Source organism: Amblyraja radiata, chromosome 7, assembly GCF_010909765.2.
Source record: "Amblyraja radiata isolate CabotCenter1 chromosome 7, sAmbRad1.1.pri, whole genome shotgun sequence".
Classification (NCBI taxonomy): Eukaryota; Metazoa; Chordata; class Chondrichthyes; order Rajiformes; family Rajidae; genus Amblyraja; species Amblyraja radiata.
This window is the reverse complement of record NC_045962.1, coordinates 9,753,686-9,770,530: the sequence shown is the minus strand read 5'-3', so window position 1 is coordinate 9,770,530 and position 16,845 is coordinate 9,753,686. Positions and strand designations below refer to the sequence as shown.

At 48.4% G+C, this 16,845-nt stretch overlaps 1 protein-coding gene across 2 annotated transcripts in view; it reads left to right on the top strand.

Moving 5' to 3' along the window:
• Positions 1-16,845, top strand: part of slc12a8 (solute carrier family 12 member 8) — an 83,723-nt gene that overhangs the window by 23,577 nt on the left and 43,301 nt on the right. The window contains exons 3-5 of one of the 2 annotated variants that reach the window (XM_033023677.1): positions 968-1,114; positions 2,861-3,052; positions 5,144-5,375. In XM_033023677.1, coding sequence (XP_032879568.1) covers positions 968-1,114; positions 2,861-3,052; positions 5,144-5,375 — 571 coding nt within the window. The remainder of the gene's footprint in view (positions 1-967; positions 1,115-2,860; positions 3,053-5,143; positions 5,376-16,845) is intronic. The other variant, XM_033023678.1, reaches the window with a different exon arrangement.

Sequence of the window (16,845 nt, the reverse complement as noted above, 5' to 3'; positions counted from 1 at the left end):
TTCACTACTGAAACTTCGTCTGTCCATGCCCTCCACAGATGCAGCCTGACTCGCTCAGTTCCTCCGGCACTTTGTGTTTTGCTCGAGAGGCTGATGGAATTCCAATCTGCAGTTCCTTGTGCCTCCAGTTTAACAGATTAGAGCAACTAGAACCTTGTGTCATATACTGTGAGCACAGTTGTTGAAAATATATCAGTACTTTGGAACAAATTAAGATAATTCTCTGTTTAAAGAACTGACGCTTGTGCAATCCGATTGGTACACCATTATGGGCTACTTCAAAACTTGCATCGATAATAATTAACCACAAATATAGATCATTACATATTTGATGAATGGGCGATTATAGATTGCATCCTGCTGTTGAGTAGGCCCACCTCCAGGCCCACGTTGGTTTTGCATACAGCCTGTCACTGCTGGCTACTTGCCCAGAGGATCTGCTGAATCCCACGACAGAAAGCAAAGAACAAACGACACTTAGCTGAGCCGGACAACTTGTGTCATGTTTATTCCAGAAGCCCCTTTTACCCACATTCTCACCAAACATAACCCGTGTGTAGATAAGGCCAATTAGTGCGTCTGGCCATGGAGTTGTTATTGAGCTCTTATGGCTGGACCTTCTTGTGAGGTTGCTGGCGAGTTGCCTGCGGTGACAGTCTGTATGCAAAACCAACGCGGGTGTGAAAGTGCCACAGACTCGCACTTGTTGAGATAACATGAAGATATTTCAGTTTCTGTTTCAAGAGATGGATTGTTATTGAGCATGCTTTAAACAGTTAGATTGTAGGCAGCCCTCCAACAGCATAGAACATTACGTATTCAAGTTCCTGGTTCTTCATGGCATCTTCTATTTGCCTAACAAGTTATTGGATTAACATGGAAGCTTCGGATCAAAGACGATGCAAGGGAAATGGAAGAAGTTATGTTGGGACTGACTAACAGACAATGTTGCTGGATTATCTTTCAGGTTTCCCAGTCCCATGTGAAGCCCTGGTGGAAAGTGAAGATATTTGTCTGGGAGCCAGTGTTGTTTGGCACCTGGGATGGAGTCTTCACCACCTGTATGATCAACATCTTTGGAGTGGTTCTGTTTCTGCGTACTGGATGGCTCGTGGTAAGCCAATATTTTCTACAACTTTTATTCCTGTGTTAACGTCAGGATGCCGAACTTTAAATATGGGGGATAGACACAAAACTCTGGGGTAACTCAGTGGGTCAGACAGCATCTCTGGAGGAAAGGAATATGTGATATTTCGGGTCGAGACCCTTCTTCAGACTGAGAGTCAGGGCAAAGGGATATGGGAGATATAGACTGTGATGTAGAGATATGCAGAACAAATGAATTAAAGATATTCAAAAAGGTAATGATGATAAAGGAAACAGGCCATTGTTAGTTGTGGCCTCCGTGAAAACAAGTACAATGAGACCCAACAACACGACTTTGAAGCTGGTACAACTTGGGATGGAGTGAGAGGGGATGCAAGGGTTACTTGCAGTTAGATAAATAAATATTCATACCGCTGGGCTGTAAGCTGCACAAGGGAAATATGAGGCGCTGTTCCTCCCATTTGCGTTTGGCCTCACTCTGACAATGGAGGAGGCCCAGGACAGAAAGGCGAGTGTGGGAATGGGAAGGGAATTAAAGTGTTTGGCAATCGGGAGATCAGGTAGGTCCAGTCGGACTGTGCGAAGATATTCAGCGAAATGATCGCCCAGTCTACCTTTGACCTCACCGATGTATAAGAGTCCACACCTTAAACAGTGGATACAGTAGATGAGGTTGGCGGAGTATTGTGCAGGCAATAACTTCCTCTCAGAAAGCATCACAGTCTGCACAACATTCCCTTTCATTGGAGAAGGAAGCAATATTGGCAAAAGCACATGAATGATTTTTGCATGGATTAGAGTAACAGCAATAAATAAATCAATCGCCCGGCGAGAACGGCCTGGAACATCGGGCCTCCGTAGCGGCAACTGTGGAGGCCTCAATAGGCCCGACTATGGGTGGACATGGGATGGGGACTGGACTTTGTGCCTTCCCTCATAATGGGAACCATTGTGGGGGGATGTTTTTATGTTTACATTTCTTTATTACTGTTATGTGTGTATTCTTTCTTTATGTGCTGCATTGGCAAGAAGCATTTCACTACACCAACTGGTGTATGTGACCAATAAAATAACCTTTGAACCTTTACAACCTTTGAACCTTTAAATGTTTGACAGCCTCGTATTTTGCTGCAGTAGCTTGTCATGGGTTGCCAGTTATTTATTACAAAAAATGGATGGATGTGATTTGCTTGTTTGAATCTTGAAGCATTAAGCGATCTGAGTCTCAATGTCATCTTTTAAAAGTTTAGAATTTCTTTCCACATTCATTTTGTGTGGCTTAATAATGGAATTTGCATATTTTATGCTGTTCACTGAAACAAGTAGATATTTTGATGTTTATGGTATTTTATCTTTTCACTTGTGTGTTCCGCAAAACATTTTGAGACAGTGTAAATTGTCCCTAATATGTGTAGGGTAGTGTTAGTAGAAACATAGAAAATATGTGCTGGAGGAGGCCATTCGGCCCTTCGAGCCAGCACCGCCATTCATTGTGATCATGGCTGATCGTCCCCAATCAATAACCCGTGCCTGCCTTCTCCTCATATCCGTTGATTCCACTAGCCCCTAGAGCTCTATCTAACTCTCTCTTAAATCCATCCAGTGATTTGGCCTCCACTGCCCTCTGTGGCAGGGAATTCCACAAATTCACAACTCTCTGGGTGCAAGGATCGCTGGTCGGTGCGGACTCGGTGGGTCGAAGGGCCCGTTTCTGCGTTGTATCTCGAAACTAAACTAAACTAAACAATCTCAGGGTAATACCGGCGTTCTGCTGGGAATGTTCCTGGTCACCCTGGTGATCGTAGTGGCTTTGGTGACAGTTCTGTCTGGAATCGGCGTGTTGGAGAGGTGTAGTCTTGGCAACGGTGGAATATACTCGATGCTCTCCACCGTTCTGGGAGGTCGAGTTGGAGGGACGTTCGGATTTCTCTACGTCCTTGGACAGGTAAGTGACAGTCCACAATTATGTTTTTATTCTGGACCGTTCAGATGTTGGCTATTTTGGTGGCCCAGATTTTAACCCCTCCACCATTGGTGGCTATCACTGCCTAGGTGTCACACACCACACACCCTGCACTGCTGCACCTTTAGTCCTTTTCCTTTCTTCAGACATGCCTCACAACCTCTCCCTCAGACCAAGATTTTGTTTCAGGGGGCCGCCCCTATTTAGGTTGGTGATGTTCCTGAGAACTACCTTCGTGCTTTGTACCCTTCTCACCTTTGTAGATGTTGTTGTAACTCTTCAGACATTCTATGAGATTCCATGCATTCTTGCACTTGGTCAAATTGCTGGGCTCAACATTGAGTCTACCTGGAGCCAATTCACAGAGTCACACAGCACAGAAACAGACCCGTCGGCCCAACTTTGTCCACGCTAACCAAGATGCCCCATCTACACTAGTCCTGCATGCCTGCATTTGGTCAGCATCCCTCTAACCCTTTCCTATCCACGTGCCTGTCTAAGTGTCTTTTCTGAATGAACGATTGAATGAATGACACACTATCATCACATGTGCCAAGTCACAGCGAGATTCTTTGTTTTGCATACACAAGAACTGGATGTTTTCAAGAGATAATTAGATTTAGCTCTTAGGGCTAAAGGAATCAAGGGATATGGAGAAAAAGCAGGAACGGGGTACTGATTTTAGATTATCATAAAGTGGTGAAGAGGAGGAAGTGTAAGTGGTGCAACGTGTCGATGTGGAGCAAGGATTTTCCAAAGACCCGAAACGTTGGCCATTCCTTCTCTCCAGAGATGCTGCCCCACCCGCTGCTTTACTCCAGCATTTTGTGTCTACCTTTTGATTTTCCAAAGACGGTACACGGCCCATCCTTGGCCATAGGCTGGTCCGTATCAGAGTGTAAGCTGCAGGTGGCAGTGAGTCATTCAATTTCAACAACACCAGGAACCACAGGCAAAAAAATGACATAGAGTGCTGGGGTAACTCTGCAGGTCGGGCAGCTTCTCTGAAGAACATGGAGAAGTGACGTTTTGGGTCGGGACCCTTCAGGCTGATTGTGGTGGGGGGGAAAATGCTTCAGAAGGTATGGGTGTGAAAGCAACATGTGAAAGTCTACATTTCCTTTTTCATCTGCTTTGATCTGTCGTTTTCACACCTTGCCCTTCCATGTCTCCCTTTCCTCTGACTCAGTCTGAAGAAGGGTCTCGACTCGAAACGTCACCCATTCCTTCTCTCCAGAGATGCTGCCTGTCCCGCTGAGTTACTCCAGCTTTTTGTGCCTGACTTTGGTGTAAACCAGCATCTGCAGTTCCTTCCTAACATAAACATGTCGTCTGCTTTCTCTAAGCCTGCTTGGTTGCCTGGTGATAAGGCAGGTGGAGAGTGACTACATGAGGGATTAGATCTGCCCATCTGGCCCTATCTGCCACCTCCCCTCAATCAGACCCTCATTCTAATGGCCCTCTGAAGTCATTTGATGGAGCAATGTTCACCTGAACTCATGTGATGGACTATTGCCCACCTGAGGTCATTTAATGGAGCAATTTTCACCTTAAGGAATTTGAAGACTTAAGGGCCTGTCCCACGAGCATGCGACTCCATGCGGCAAGCGCGACCTAACGTGGTCGCTTGAGCCGTTCGGCCTCGCGGGGCTGGTCCCACTTTGATCACCGGAGCCGTATGAGGTTGTGCGGAGCTGGGCCCGACATCGCGCGGGGCTCCGAAAAACTGACTGTCCAAATATTCCGCGCGGCAATGGCCTGCCGGCCCGCAGCCGGATTGAGGCCGTACGCACCGCCTCGACGGGCGTGCGCAGCGTCTCGACGACGTACGCAGTGTCTTGACGGCATACGCCTAGCGCGAACTACACGTCAACTCGTACGGAATCACTCGACCCCCGCACGGCCCCAGCTTCTGGTTTGGTCGCGCTCGCCGCATGCAGTCACATGCTCGTGGGACAGGCCCTTAACGTCCAGCTGAAATGCATTGAGGGGAGAGATAAAATGCTGGAGGGTTGGAGGTAAAACCCTGAGGAGGGTTTGTGAGGTTGGAGGTAAAATGATGCTCTCTTGCAGTGTGTTGCAGGCGCCATGTACATCACTGGCTTTGCTGAATCCATTGCTGATCTACTGAACCTGAGTAACATCTGGGCAGTTCGAGGGATTTCCATTGCTGTACTACTGGGATTACTTGGAATTAACCTTGCAGGAGTCAAGTGGATCATTCGGTTTCAGTTGCTATTGTTGGCCTTGCTGGCCATCTCTACCATGGATTTTGTGATTGGGACGTACACGCATCTGGACCCCGGTAAGAATATTAATTTGTCCGATGTGTTGGCAGGAGGGTAGAGATTCTACTGAGTTTACCTGTGTGTGTGTGTGTGTATATGTTCATGGACTCTGGGCTTTGCTGCTCCCTCGACATTCTGTGTCGGTCAGAGACAGTCTAACATTCTGTCAGTGATGCAGCCACCAACTTTATTCAAATCTTCCCTTTTAATGTTTACTGACTGAAATATCTTGCGTTCCCTTCAATGTAAAAGAGTTGGCTATTTTATAAAATCGAGCAAGACAACATGTGTTATGCTTGGATATTTTCCTTGTTTCTAAATATGTCAAGTTATTATTTGCTCTAAACAAATCAACTGAGTGCTAATGGATAAAACCAGGGGGGTTTTGGGGAGTGAGGGGTGACGGGGGGGCAGTGGGGGATGTGGGGGTGGTGGGGGGTTGGAGGGGTGGTGGGGTGAGGTGGGGGGTAGTGGGAAGGGTGGGGGAGGGGGGCGGTGGGAAGGGTGGGAGAGAGGGGGCGGGTGGGAGAGGGGGCGTGGGTGGGACGGGGGGGAAGTGTGGGGGGCGGGGTGGGGGGGACCACTCTGCCCCTCGAGTCTGTCCACACTGCAGCAACATCATGGCTAATGTGGTTACAATTATTATTATTATGGTCACGTGGATCGACTGAGAAACAGTGAGAAACTGGGAGCTATCCATGAAAATCATTTGTACACTTAAACCACATATGCCAATACATCAGATGGTGCAAAAACAGAAAGGAAACAGTGTGCAGAATGTGGTGTTCCAGCTACAAAGAAAGAACACCTATTTCTTTCCTCTGCTCCCACCCCCATCCACTCCCCAGTACACTCCTGTGGAAGGAAACTGGAGCACCTGGAGTAGGGGATTTGTGTTTGTAGGGGATATGGTCTTTTAATGTGGGGGGGTAGGTGTTACTTTATTTATAGGTCCCTATCTGGTCGGTGTGGCAGCCTTTTTTCCGTGCTGCCCGTCGACCCGTCCTCGTGGCCTACCAGCGGGCTTGGAGCGCCGTTTCTTGGCGGGAACCACCCAGCACCTCGGCCTGGGTGGCGGCACAGCGCTGGAGCGCCGGAGCGGAGCGGGCGATGCCTTGCCTGGGTCGCCGCGCTGGAGCTCTGGCGAGCTGGACCGCCGTGAGCAACATCTCCGGGCTGCGGGTTTGCGGAGCGGAGAGGCGGCGAGCGGAGAGACGGCGTGCGTAGAGGCGGCAAGGCGGCAGTGCGGAGAGCGGGCGCCGACTTTTTCATCTGGAGCCTGGGAGCGCCAAACCGGCGCGGCCTTGTCGGCTTCGGCAGCCGCGGGCTCCAACCAAGAAGCGGTCGTTCCAAGTGGCCCAGCCGCCGAAAGGACTCTCCCGACGCCGGGGCAAGACCACCCGGTGAGAACGGCCAGGGACATCGGGCCTCCGTACAGGCAATTGCGGTGGCCTCAATAGGCCTGACTTTGGGGTGATCATGGGGTGGGGACTGGACATTGTGCCTTCCTCCACAGTGCTATCCACTGTGGGGGGATGATTTTTTTTGTCTAATTGTAGTCCTGTAGGTCTGTGTCCAAGATGGCTGCCGTGAAGGGAGAGTGGACGCTGGCGCGCTTTGGCTGCCGCTGCTCTCTTTTCACACTGTGTTTTTGATTTTCTGTTTTTGGATTGAATTCTGTTTTTAATTTGTGTCACTGTGATGTCTTTAATTACTTGTTTTATTCCGATTATATGTTTTTATTCCGATTACTATGTAAGGTGTCATTGAGATGTATGAAAGGCGCCCATTAAATAAAATTTATTATTAGTATTATTATTAAACCCACACAGTCACAGGGAGAACGTACAAACTCCATACAGACAGCACACGTAGTCAGTATCAAACCTGGGTGCTGGCACTGTGAGGCAGCAGCTCTAGCGCTGTGCCACAATGCGCCCTAATCTGACACACCCTTGTCTCCTTTACACCTCCAGGCTTTGTCACTTACTCCACCCATCTGCCGATCACCACCCCCCCCCCCCCCCCCCCCCTCCTCACCGGTATCCACTTATCACTTGTTGGGCTTTGTCCCGCACCTACCTCTCTTTTCCAGCTTTCTACCCCCCCCCCCCCCCACTCCATCAGTCTGCAGAAGTGTCCCGACCCGAAACGTTGCCTGTCCATTCCCTCCACAGATGCTGCCTGACCCACCAAGTTTCTCCAGCTCTTTATGTTTTTCCCAACAGATTTTAAAGTGACTTTCAAAATCTCAAGACATTCAAAACACTTCAAAATTCCTTTGAAGATGCTGTCTCGATGTAGTATTGTACGGCATTTATCCTGTATGGAAGAGAGATATTTTCAACAGAGAGTTAGATCTGGCTCTTAGGGCTAACGGAATCAAGGGATATAGGTAGAAAGCAGGAACGGGGCGCTGATTTAGAATGATCAGCCATGATCATATTGAATGGCGGTGCTGGCTTGAAGGGCCGAATGGCCTACTCCTGCACCTATTTTCTATGTTTCTATCCTGTATATCCACTCAGAGTTGACCAGAAACTTGGAAAGAATTTGATTGTTTGCTTCCTTGTGCAGAGAGTCATTTTAGAAGGATTATAAAGAAAGGTAGAAAGTAACTAGCAAGGCAAGGTGCAAGGTAAGAGATGGGAGAAAGTATTGCACGAGCAGTATCAGTTCATCGATATAGACTGCCTATACACTGCACAACCAGCAATACATGCAGAGTCCAGCAGAGGTCTCTGCTGGTAGACACAAAATGCTGGAGTCTCTGCTGGTCAGACCTCTGACAGTGGGTGTTTCAACAGAAGCAAAGAATTGTTAAATAAAGCCGTCAACTAGTGCCACTGGATATCGCAGCGTTTGCTTTTTATATATACTTTTGATTTGCCATTGAAGAAATTAATTTGCTGCTGAAAATGCCTCTCTGTCACTGTTAAAAATCAAATAAAATTTCTAAGGAGACGCAAGCAACTGCAGATAGACACAATGCTGGAGTAACTCAGCGGGCCAGGCAGCATCTCTGGAGAGAAGGAATGGGTGACGCTTCGGGTCGAGACCCTTCTATAGACTGACAGTCAGGGGGAGTGGGAAGCACAGTGATATGGAAGGGTAAGGTGTGAAAACTGCAGTGTGTCTGTGTCTGTCATTATTGGGAACGCAGACAGGCGGCAGTATTGATGAGGAAAGCGTTGTGTACCCTTGGTGATTGTTCCATGGTAAAGCAATGTACACACAGAGGAATGCTTCACTTTAGTCCAATGTCAAAATACACATTGAATATAGACCTCCCGGTCTCTATGTAAATATAGTTAAGTGTTTAAAAGAGAATATATATATATATATATATATATATATGTATAAACAAAAAGATAAAAAGAAAAGAAGGGAAAAAAGGAAAAAACAAAACTCCCTAAACTAGAAAGAAAAAGCAAAACAGAATCTGAGCTGCAAAGAATTTCAACAATTTAAGTCCCTGTTTGTCGTCAAGTCCGTTCCACCGTATAAAGGTAAAATAATTTTTATAACGGTTGGAGAGGGGACAATTTATGTTGTGTGAAAATGTTGAATAAAACTTCCCCAAGCCTTATCAAATTTAACCAAGGGTTCAACAATGTCACTCCTGATTTTTTCTAAATTTAAACCTGATATTGTTTCAGAGTACCAAGGGAGTTTAAATAAAATAGATCTTCTGGCAATAAATGTAGTAAAAGCAATCAGCCGATGGGCGGAACGGGACAGATGAATAGAATCTAACATTAGGAGCCCAAATATTGCAGTAATAGGATGAGGTTGTAAATCAATACCTAAAACTACAGAAATAGTATCAAAAATGTATTTCCAATATTTTTCCAAAAGTGGGCAAACAAACTCTTTATCAGGTGCTGTTGTACTCTGCCTGTTGGTTCAGACCAGCTGGGAACTGTTTAGTTTTGTTTAGCTTGTTGTCACGTGTACCGAGGTACAGTGAAAAGCTTTTGTTGCGTGCTAACCAGTCTGTGGACAAGAACAGAGTTTAGTGAGTGTACGGTTCGGGTGTATGCAGGGGTCAGATGTTGGTGAGCTGCCCTTTGCCCTCTCCTTGTGCAGGGTCCTAGCAGAGAGTCAGTATTGTGTAGGAAGGAACTGCAGATGCTGGTTTAAACCAAAGTTAGACAGAAAAAGCTGGAGTAACTCAACGGGACAGGCAGCATCTCTGGAGAGTGATGTTTAGGGTTGAGACTCTTCTTCGGACTCACTCATGGTGAGATGTTCACTCATCCTTTCCCAGCCAGACCACCCCTCAGCACCAACGCAATGCACTAATGTATCCAACCCGAAACGTCGCCAATTCCTTCTCTCCGGAGATGCTACCTGTCCCGCTGAGTTACTCCAGCTTTTTGTGTCTGTTCAGGGAGTCAGTATTGCTGGCCTGTCTCACTCTGTGGATCAAGAAACGTCTGAGGATTGGTGTTTGTACCTTTGTCTGTGCAAGAAGCCTACAGAATCACCCTGGAGTCTATAAAATCATGAGAGGAATAGATCGGGTCGATGCACAGAGTCTCTTGTCCAGAGTAGGGAATTGAGAACCAGAGGACATAGGCTCAAGGTGAAGGAATCTGAGCGGTAACGTTTTCACACAAAGGGTGGTGGCAGTGGCAGACTGGCCAGGGTGTCAGCTTGCCCGATGGCAAGTGGGCCCCTGATGAAGTGGGCCCCCTATATCAAGTGGGCCCCTGATGAAGTGGGCCCCCTATACCAAGTGGGCCCCTGATGAAAGGGCCCCCTTTGTCTCCTGGCAACCAATATTTTTAGACCCAGTCCGCTACTGGGTGGTGGGTGTATGGAAAGAGATGCCAGAGGAGGTACTTGAGGTAGGGAACGATTGCAACGTTTAAGTAACAGTTAGACAGGTATATGGATAGGATGGGTTTGGAGGGATATGGGCCAAACGCAGGCAGGTGGGTCCAGTGTAGCTGGGACATGTTGATCGGTGTGGGCTAGTTGGGCTGAAGGGCCTGTTTCCACACTGTATCACTCTGTGATTCTCTCTGAGTTTGGGATGCCTTCACCAGCTCTTGCTGATGTCCCTTTCCCAGAGTCACTATTTCCTGTAGGAGGACTACTTAGTTTATAATTGGGTGGATGTTGTGAGGGTGGGAGGTGTGGTGGAGGGGTGAGGGTGGAGGAGTGGAGGTAAAGGGTGAGGTTGAGGGGTTGGGGGTGAAATGTGATCCCAGCTTGTGTCTACCCTCAAATCAGTAAACCTCCAATTGCCGAGTAATTTATCTCCTGCATTGCACACCCCCACCGCTAACACCTCGCTACGCACCTCACCCACCCCCCAACCTCGCCCCTCGCCCTCTCACCCCTCCCCTTAACCCCAGCCCTTCCCCCCCGAGCTCTCACCCCTCTACCTCACACCCACCTCCACCACAGGTCACGAGGAACAGCCTCCTAGGCAAGTAGGCAAACTCATCGTGGGGTACCAATGCATCCACAGTGTGGTCAACTGCTCTTGTGCTGTGCTACTCTGCTGCAGAGTATGCTTGTCCTGTTTGGGAGAGATCATCTCATGCGAAGAAAGTTGATGCCACCCTCAATGACAGCTGCAGATGCATCACTGGCTGCGTAAAACCAACGGATGTGGATAACTTGCATGTCTTGGCCGGTATTGCTCCACCAGGAATCCGCAGATCAGTCGCCGGTAGAACTGAATGTAGGAGGCAAGTTGGGGTCACCCGCCATTCCTGTCACTCCCATCACCCAACCCCAAAACGGCTGAAGTCGAGGAAGAGCTTCCTTCACACAGTCCAGCCACTGTCACAGTCTCCTCAAGCAACCAGACTAGCCTTGTGGGAAAAGAAACGCAGCGAAAACCACCACCACGTAAAGATGCCAATCCCAACCAAGGAACAGCTATCACCTGGTCACAGGTGTGACCGGAAGACCTGGAAGTCTCTCAATAGGCTTCGTACAGGGATGGGTCGATGCAAGACCAATATGAGCAAATGGGGCTATGCAGATGTGGCAGACACAAGATACAGGATATTTTATTATTATGTCATTTGAACCTAAGTTCAAACGAGATTACGTTTCTGCAGTCATACAAACAAGACACAATTAACATAATTTACATAAACATCCATCACAGTGAATCTCCAAACACCTCCTCATTGTGATGGAAGACAAGGTCTTGTCTCTCCCCTGTTCCTTATTCTTCTCCCGATGTTGGAGCCCCCGGCGGGGGATGGTAAGTCCCACGGCCGTTTAAGGCCGCACCGGGCGATGTAAGGCCCCGCTCCGGGTCTTGATGTTGGCGCCCCCGGCGGGCGATGGCAAGTCCCGTGCGGGGCGATGTAAGGCCCCACTCCAGGTCGCCCTCAGCCCCGCAACTCGGGCGGGAGAAGTTGCCGTTGTGGGAGCTCCGAAAAGCGGTCTCCCACCAGGGACCCGCGAGCTCCCGATGTCACCATCCACTGGGCCTGCGGCCGGAGCCTCCGACCTCCGGGGCCGGGCCGCAGCCGAGCCTTCCCACAGCTCTCCACGCTCCGAAGCCGGCCAGCCCCACGATGGCGAATCCGCAGGCTCAGCGACTGGAGCCCCCAGGTCATTCCGGCTGGAGGCCGCTCCACAGTGCTAGGCCCTAATGACAACGGAGACCCGACAGGGAAAAGGTCGGGTATCCCGTACAGGGAAGAGATCTAAAAGTTTCCCCCACCCCCCCCCCCCCCCCCCACCACACCCCACATATACACAGTTAAAAACAATATATAAACCTCTACAAACTATACACTCAACGGGACAAAAGATTTTTAAAAAGGACAGATGGACTGCAGAGGCCGCTGCAACGTCAGTCGCGCCACCTACCGATATTCAGAATGTGAATGTGGAACATCTGTATAATCCATGCCACACCTACTAAGATGCCCACTTCTTGGTGAACAATGCTGCCTGGAAGATCTAGCGGTGGCAAACGAGAAGACTGTCCACTGTGTAGGAGCCTGGCCGAACATTTGACACATAGATGATGGACACGAATGAAGAAGAACCACAGTTCATTCCTCACCCTAGCCCCTCTCTTGCCCTCACCCCACCCCCAATCGCTCACTGTTTGCCTTCACCCCAACTTCACCTTCACCCCTCAACCTAGCCCTCTCCTCACCACCCCACCTTGCCCCTCACCCCGCCCCTCATCTTCACCCCTCAAGCTCACTGCTTTCGTCCTTTGTCCCACATTGCTCACTGCGTAACTCACACTTCACCCCCTCATCGTCCACCCCTATAGTCTGTAATAATTGGATACAAATAATTTTTAAACATTTTACAAATAATTGGATAGAAAACTGTGTAAATGGTCTGAAGCAAAAGGATGAATGTTGTGCCATTACTGAATGGACCAGAGAATTAGACAATATTATTGCCTTGTTCAGAGATACACAATAGGACCATGTGGGCAATACTCTCGCCCCCTATACAGGAACATCAAAACCTTCCCAGTTGTATATACCAAACCCCTTGCAGTACAAGCCAACATTCCCTTCTAGTCTGAAGAAGGGTCCCGACCCGAAACGTCGCTTATTCTTTTCCTCCAGAGATGCTGTCTCCAGTCTATCTCCAACATTGCGTTAGCCTCCTATTGCCCATATCGGCAGACAGCCCTCTGTGTCTTATTAGGCTTGTTGGCAGTGTCAGGCATGTTGTCCTTTATAACAAGAGGAATCGAATATAGGAGCAAAGAGGTCCTTCTGCAGTTGTACAGAGCCCTAGTGAGACTACACCTGGAGTATTGTGCACAGTTTTGGTCCCCTAATTTGAGGAAGGACATTCTTGCTATTGAGGGAATGCAGCGTAGGTTTACAAGGTTAATTCCCGGGATAGCAGGACTGTCATATGCTGAGAGAATGGAGCAGCTGGGCTTGTACACTCTGGAGTTTAGAAGGATGAGAGGGAATCTAATTGGAACATATGATTGTTAAGGACTTGGACACACTAGAGGCAGGAAACATGTTCCCGATGTTGGGGGAGTCCAGAACCAGGGGCCACAGTTTAAGAATAAGGGGTTTAGAACGGAGACGAGGAAATACTTTTTCTCACAGAGAGTGGTGAGTCTGTGGAATTCTCTGCCTCAGGTGGAGGCAGGTTCTCTGGATGCTTTCAAGAGAGAGCTAGATAGGTCTCTTAAAAATAGCGGAGTCGGGATATGGGGAGAAGGCAGGAACGCGGTACTGATTGGGGATGATCAGCCGTGATCACATTGAATGGCGGTGCTGGCTCGAGGGGGCCTAATGGCCTCCTCCTGCACCTATTGTCTATTGTCTTGTACATCTCACCCCAAAGATCGTGGCAGGTACACGTTTGAAACTGTGGGTGAGCAGGAAAGATGCCACAGCCTATACCTGCACTCCTTGCAATGTTCAATGTTAAGGGCTGGTGTTAGTAAAAGAAACTGAGCGTGTGACGGAGAGAAATGTTGACAGCTATTTGGGAGTTTTGGACAAGGGATCATTTATAAAATAAGAGCAATTCCATTTAGGAAGATGTCAGGAAGCACTTAGCACAGACGCAATCAATTCTAACTCCATTTTCTCATGGTGATCCTGAGCCAAAGTTGTAACAAGACTGGAAGGTGTTCGATACAGAACGGTCACAACCTCAGTGAATGGAGTACAGGCTCAGGAGCAAATGGTGATCCGTGTTCCAGCGGCCATCTCTGCATGAGACATCACCAGCATGTGCAGAAAGCTGCTGAATGGAAATAAAACACTGTCAGCAGATGTATAGATCATAGCAAAGATTAAATAAAAGTTACAAACAAGGAACTGCAGATGCTGGTTTACAAAAACAATCGGTGCTGGAGTGAGTCAGCGGGTCAGGCAGCATCTCTGGAGGACATGGATAGTTAACGTTTCAGGTTGGGGCCCTTCGTCAGTCTAAAAGCTGCCTGGTTATTTTGGCTTTGTTCCTAATATCTACAGGTACCCCAATGGAATGAAAATTAGCTGAGCGCACGGCATTTCCTGTGTGGTTATCATCAGAGGCCAATGAAGATGCAGCAAAAAATAAAAGAAAGGAAAGTTTACAATTTAAAAAAAAAAAAAAAAAAAAAAAAAAAGAAAAAAAAATCCTGTGGTTAGATTTCATGCTGATGCAGGATGCTTTCATGAAAAATAACTATCAAAGGATGACATGCAGGCTAAACTGATGCAGCATTAAACTGAATTCTGTTACTAGGCCACCACTTCCTGTGATACCATTCTGATAAAATCAAACTTCAGAAGAAAACTTAACCTCTACCAAGTGCCTTGAGCTTTATGTGATGCATGTTTGGATCAGTCACAGCGGAAGGCAATTTATTTTGAAGAAGGGTCTCGACCTGAAAAGTCACCTGTTCTCCAGAGATGCTGTCTGGCCCACTGAGTTACTCCAGCTTTTTGTGTCTATCTTTGGTTTAAACCAACATCTGCAGATCCCCCCTACACAAGGCAAATTAGTCATTTGAAATACTTTTAGTTTAGTTTAGAGATACAGAGCCGGAAACAGGCCCTTCTGCCCACTGAGTCGGCACTGACCAGCGATCCCCGCACGCTAACATTATCCTACACACATCAGGGACATTTTACAATTTATACCAAGCCAATTCACCTACAAATCTGTACGTCTTTGGAGTGTGGGAGGAAATCGGAGCACCCGGAGAAAACCCATGTGGTCACGGGGAGAACGTACAAACTTTGTACAGACAGCACCCCTAGTCAGGGTCGAACCTGGGTCTCTGGCACTGTAAGGCAGTAACTCTACCGCTGCACCAACATGCCGCCCGTTTGACTGATATTTGAAAAATCTAGTAAGGAATCGGCTCGACATATAAACTGCTGGTGATTCTACAGTTTTACTCTCATATCATTGTACATATGCTCGCAATGGCACTGGGTCACGTGACCATGGAATTTAAGAAAAGTTTGTATAAAAATGTAAGCATATCTCATTTTGAAGGACATTAGATTAGTATATTTACTGTTGGAAGGAATGTTACCAAATAGTAACTGATGATTTGCTGCAACTTCTGCCCAAAAGCATCGAGGTTTATTATCATAGGTACACAAAAATGCTGGAGAAACTCAGCGGGTGCAGCAGCATCTATGGAGCGAAGGAGATAGGTAATGTTTCGGGCCGAAACCCTTCTTCAGACTGATAGGGGGTGGCGGGGAGAAGGAAGGAAAAAGGGAGGAGGAGGAGCCCGAGGGCTGGGGGATGGGAGGAGACAGCCCGAGGGCTGAGGAAGGGGAGGAGACAGCAAGGGCTAACAAAATTGGGAGAATTCATTGTTCATGCCCGCAGGATGCAGACTCCCCAAGCGGAATATGAGGTGCTGTTCCTCCAATTTCCGGTGTTGCTCACTCTGGCAATGGAGGAGACGCAGGACAGAGAGGTCGGATTGGGAATGGGAGGGGGAGTTGAAGTGCTGAGCTACCGGAAGGTCAGGTAGGTTCTTGCAGACCGAGCGGAGGTGTTCAGCGAAACGATCGCCCAACCTCCGCTTAGTCTCACCGATGTAGATCAGCTGACATCTAGAGCAGCGGATGCAGTAGATGAGGTTGGAGGAGATACAGGTGAACCTCTGTCGCACCTGGAACGACTGCTTGGGTCCTTGAATGGAGTCGAGCGGGGAGGTAAAGGGACAGGTGTTGCATTTCTTGCGGTTGCAACGGAAAGTGCCCGGGGAGGGGGTGGTACAGGAGGGAAGGGAAGAATTGACGAGGGAGTTGCGGAGGGAGCGGTCTTTGCGGAAGGTAGACGGGAGGAGATGGGAAGATGTGGTGAGTGGTGGGGTCACGTTGGAGGTGGCGAAACTGACGGAGGATTATTTGTTGTATGTGATGGCTGGTGGGGTGAAAGGTGAGGACTAGGGGGACTCTGCCCTTGTTGCGAGTGCGGGGATGGGGAGAGAGAGCAGTGTTACTGGGTATGGAAGAGACATGCCTGCATCCTGCGGGCATGAACATTGAATTCTCCCAATTTTGTTAGCCCTTGCTGTCTCCTCCCCTTCCTCAGCCCTCGGGCTGTCTCCTCCCATCCCCCAGCCCTCGGGCTCCTCCTCCTCCCTTTTTCCTTCCTTCTCCCCGCCACCCCCTATCAGTCTGAAGAAGGGTTTCGGCCCGAAACGTTACCTATCTCCTTCGCTCCATAGATGCTGCTGCACCCGCTGAGTTTCTCCAGCATTTTTGTGTACCTTCGATTTTCCAGCATCTGCAGTTCCTTCTTAAACACGAGGTTTATTACCATGTCAGCTTGCCTCTCATTTAGTCTCCAACTGGAACATGGGATTTAGAGCAGGGCAGCACAGGAACAGGCCCTTCAGCCCACAATGTCTGTGCCCAACGTGACGCCAGGTTCATTTCAAGAATTACTTTTTATTGCCATATGTCCTGAAATGGAACAGAGAAATTCTTACTTGCAGCAGCACAACAGATATGTAAACACGGTATCATTTTAAGGAGCGTTTGTGTG